This window comes from Rutidosis leptorrhynchoides, chromosome 2 (genome assembly GCF_046630445.1).
Source record: "Rutidosis leptorrhynchoides isolate AG116_Rl617_1_P2 chromosome 2, CSIRO_AGI_Rlap_v1, whole genome shotgun sequence".
NCBI lineage: Eukaryota > Viridiplantae > Streptophyta > Magnoliopsida > Asterales > Asteraceae > Rutidosis > Rutidosis leptorrhynchoides.
The window spans coordinates 614,424,282-614,426,007 of record NC_092334.1 but is presented as its reverse complement, the minus strand read 5'-3'; the positions used below and the strand labels follow the sequence as shown (position 1 = coordinate 614,426,007).

At 32.3% G+C, this 1,726-nt stretch overlaps 1 protein-coding gene across 1 annotated transcript; it reads right to left on the bottom strand.

The window, feature by feature from the left end:
- Positions 1–510: 510 nt before the first annotated feature.
- LOC139890024 (F-box protein At5g07610-like) lies at positions 511–1,272 on the bottom strand. Its single transcript, XM_071872930.1, has one exon. The coding sequence runs from the start codon at positions 1,270–1,272 to the stop codon at positions 511–513; it is 762 nt and encodes a 253-aa protein (XP_071729031.1).
- Between the last annotated feature and the right edge of the window lie 454 nt (positions 1,273–1,726).

Here is a 1,726-nt window from a genome sequence, read left to right as displayed (position 1 = left end):
CACATTCGCCAAAAGAATTCAAATTCAAGTAAAACTAAGTATTAAAAACATAAGAATCCAAAACCAATCTTAAAAAAATACTGAAAACGGAATTCAAAATCAACTTCAAGAAACATCCAATTAAACCTGAGGTTGCAATATAACGATGACTCTCCATAGTTCTTCCATAAATATTAACTTCTGGGACAGTAAACAACTTCTTAAAACTCATGTCAAAAAAATTGTAACTTTTAATCTCTTTATCAATTTTCACCACCATAAATGTATCTTCTTTTTCATCACCTCTAACAATATCTAAAATTTCCAACGTATAAATAAACCCGACTTGGTACTTGAACACCCAGCCCGAATTATTGCTCCTCATTTCATAAACGTTTAGCTCCAAATGTCGGTCTTTATAAACCTTCTCTGCTAAATATAAACGTCCACGCGATTCCCCAAAGTAACTAACTGTTACCGTCCTAAAACGATGCCAACCCGAAAACCCCTTTGTCATACTAGATGGTAGCTTCAATTTTTGAAACTTTTCAACTTCCACCTTAAATAATACCACGAATCAATAGTATTATTATTAGGAGACCAATACATTCCCCCATTCCTATACACTCCACACGTTAAAATAGGCACGTCGTCCAACGTTTCGTCTGATATCTTCCATCTCTTGGTTTCAGACGAGTAGATTTGAACGTGTAATCGTGAACGATTTTGATATATACAAACGAGTTTGTAATATCGACCTTGATCAGCTGGATGAACTACAAGACCCATGAAAGGTATAACTTCAAGGCTAATTTCTTTAACTGATGGAATCACATCAAATTGTTTAGTGGTTGGATTAAACACGTAGTATATACGAGTATCATAACTTCCTTGTTCACTACAGCAAAGAAGTAATCCGTTACAAGATTGCACTATTTTAATGCCACGTGGATCTGGGTAAAAATCTAGACTAAGAAAAGGGGGATTAGGATTATTATTATTGTTGTTAACGTCATATGGAACGTAAAAATCACCATAAAAAAGACCATGAACATGTGGTGAGACACAAAGTTTGTTATACAAGCGACTTAAAAGTGAGTACCAGTGTTTGGATACGGATCTAAATCGTAAAATAGAGACAGCAGGAAGACGATGTAAGATTTCGGTTAAAAGGTATTCGTTGTATCCGATCACTTCACATGATTCAACAGCTGGTTGACGATGAATTTTTTTAATTTTGTTCACCACTTTTTTAAACCATGTTTGGATTGCAAAGAATTGTGATGAAATCATTTGAACACAACCGGCGTGTAGAGGATGATAATTAACGTGTAGGTTGAGGGTTCATAGAATAGGTAAATTTGTATCCAAATTTTATAACTATAGTTGTTAGCTGTTGATTTATAGGATCTCGTGAATTAATTAAGTAATTAGTACGAGTATATCTTTATTCCGGAATAACAATTTTGAAAGATATTTAACTCTATTTAGAATTCTGTTATATCCAAAAATTTAGATTTAGATTTAGAATTTTAATTGTAATGTATCGAATTAACGTGCTTATTAGTCGAGGGAGGTGATCTTTTCTTTTTAATAAATACACCGTTATTTTTTCATAAATATTCAATTCTCCCATAAATCCTAATGAAAATTTTGCGTAAGATACGGGTCGGTTATTTTTCATAAATATTTAATCTATCTATCTATATCTATCCTATAATATAAATCTCTTACATAATTATTTAAT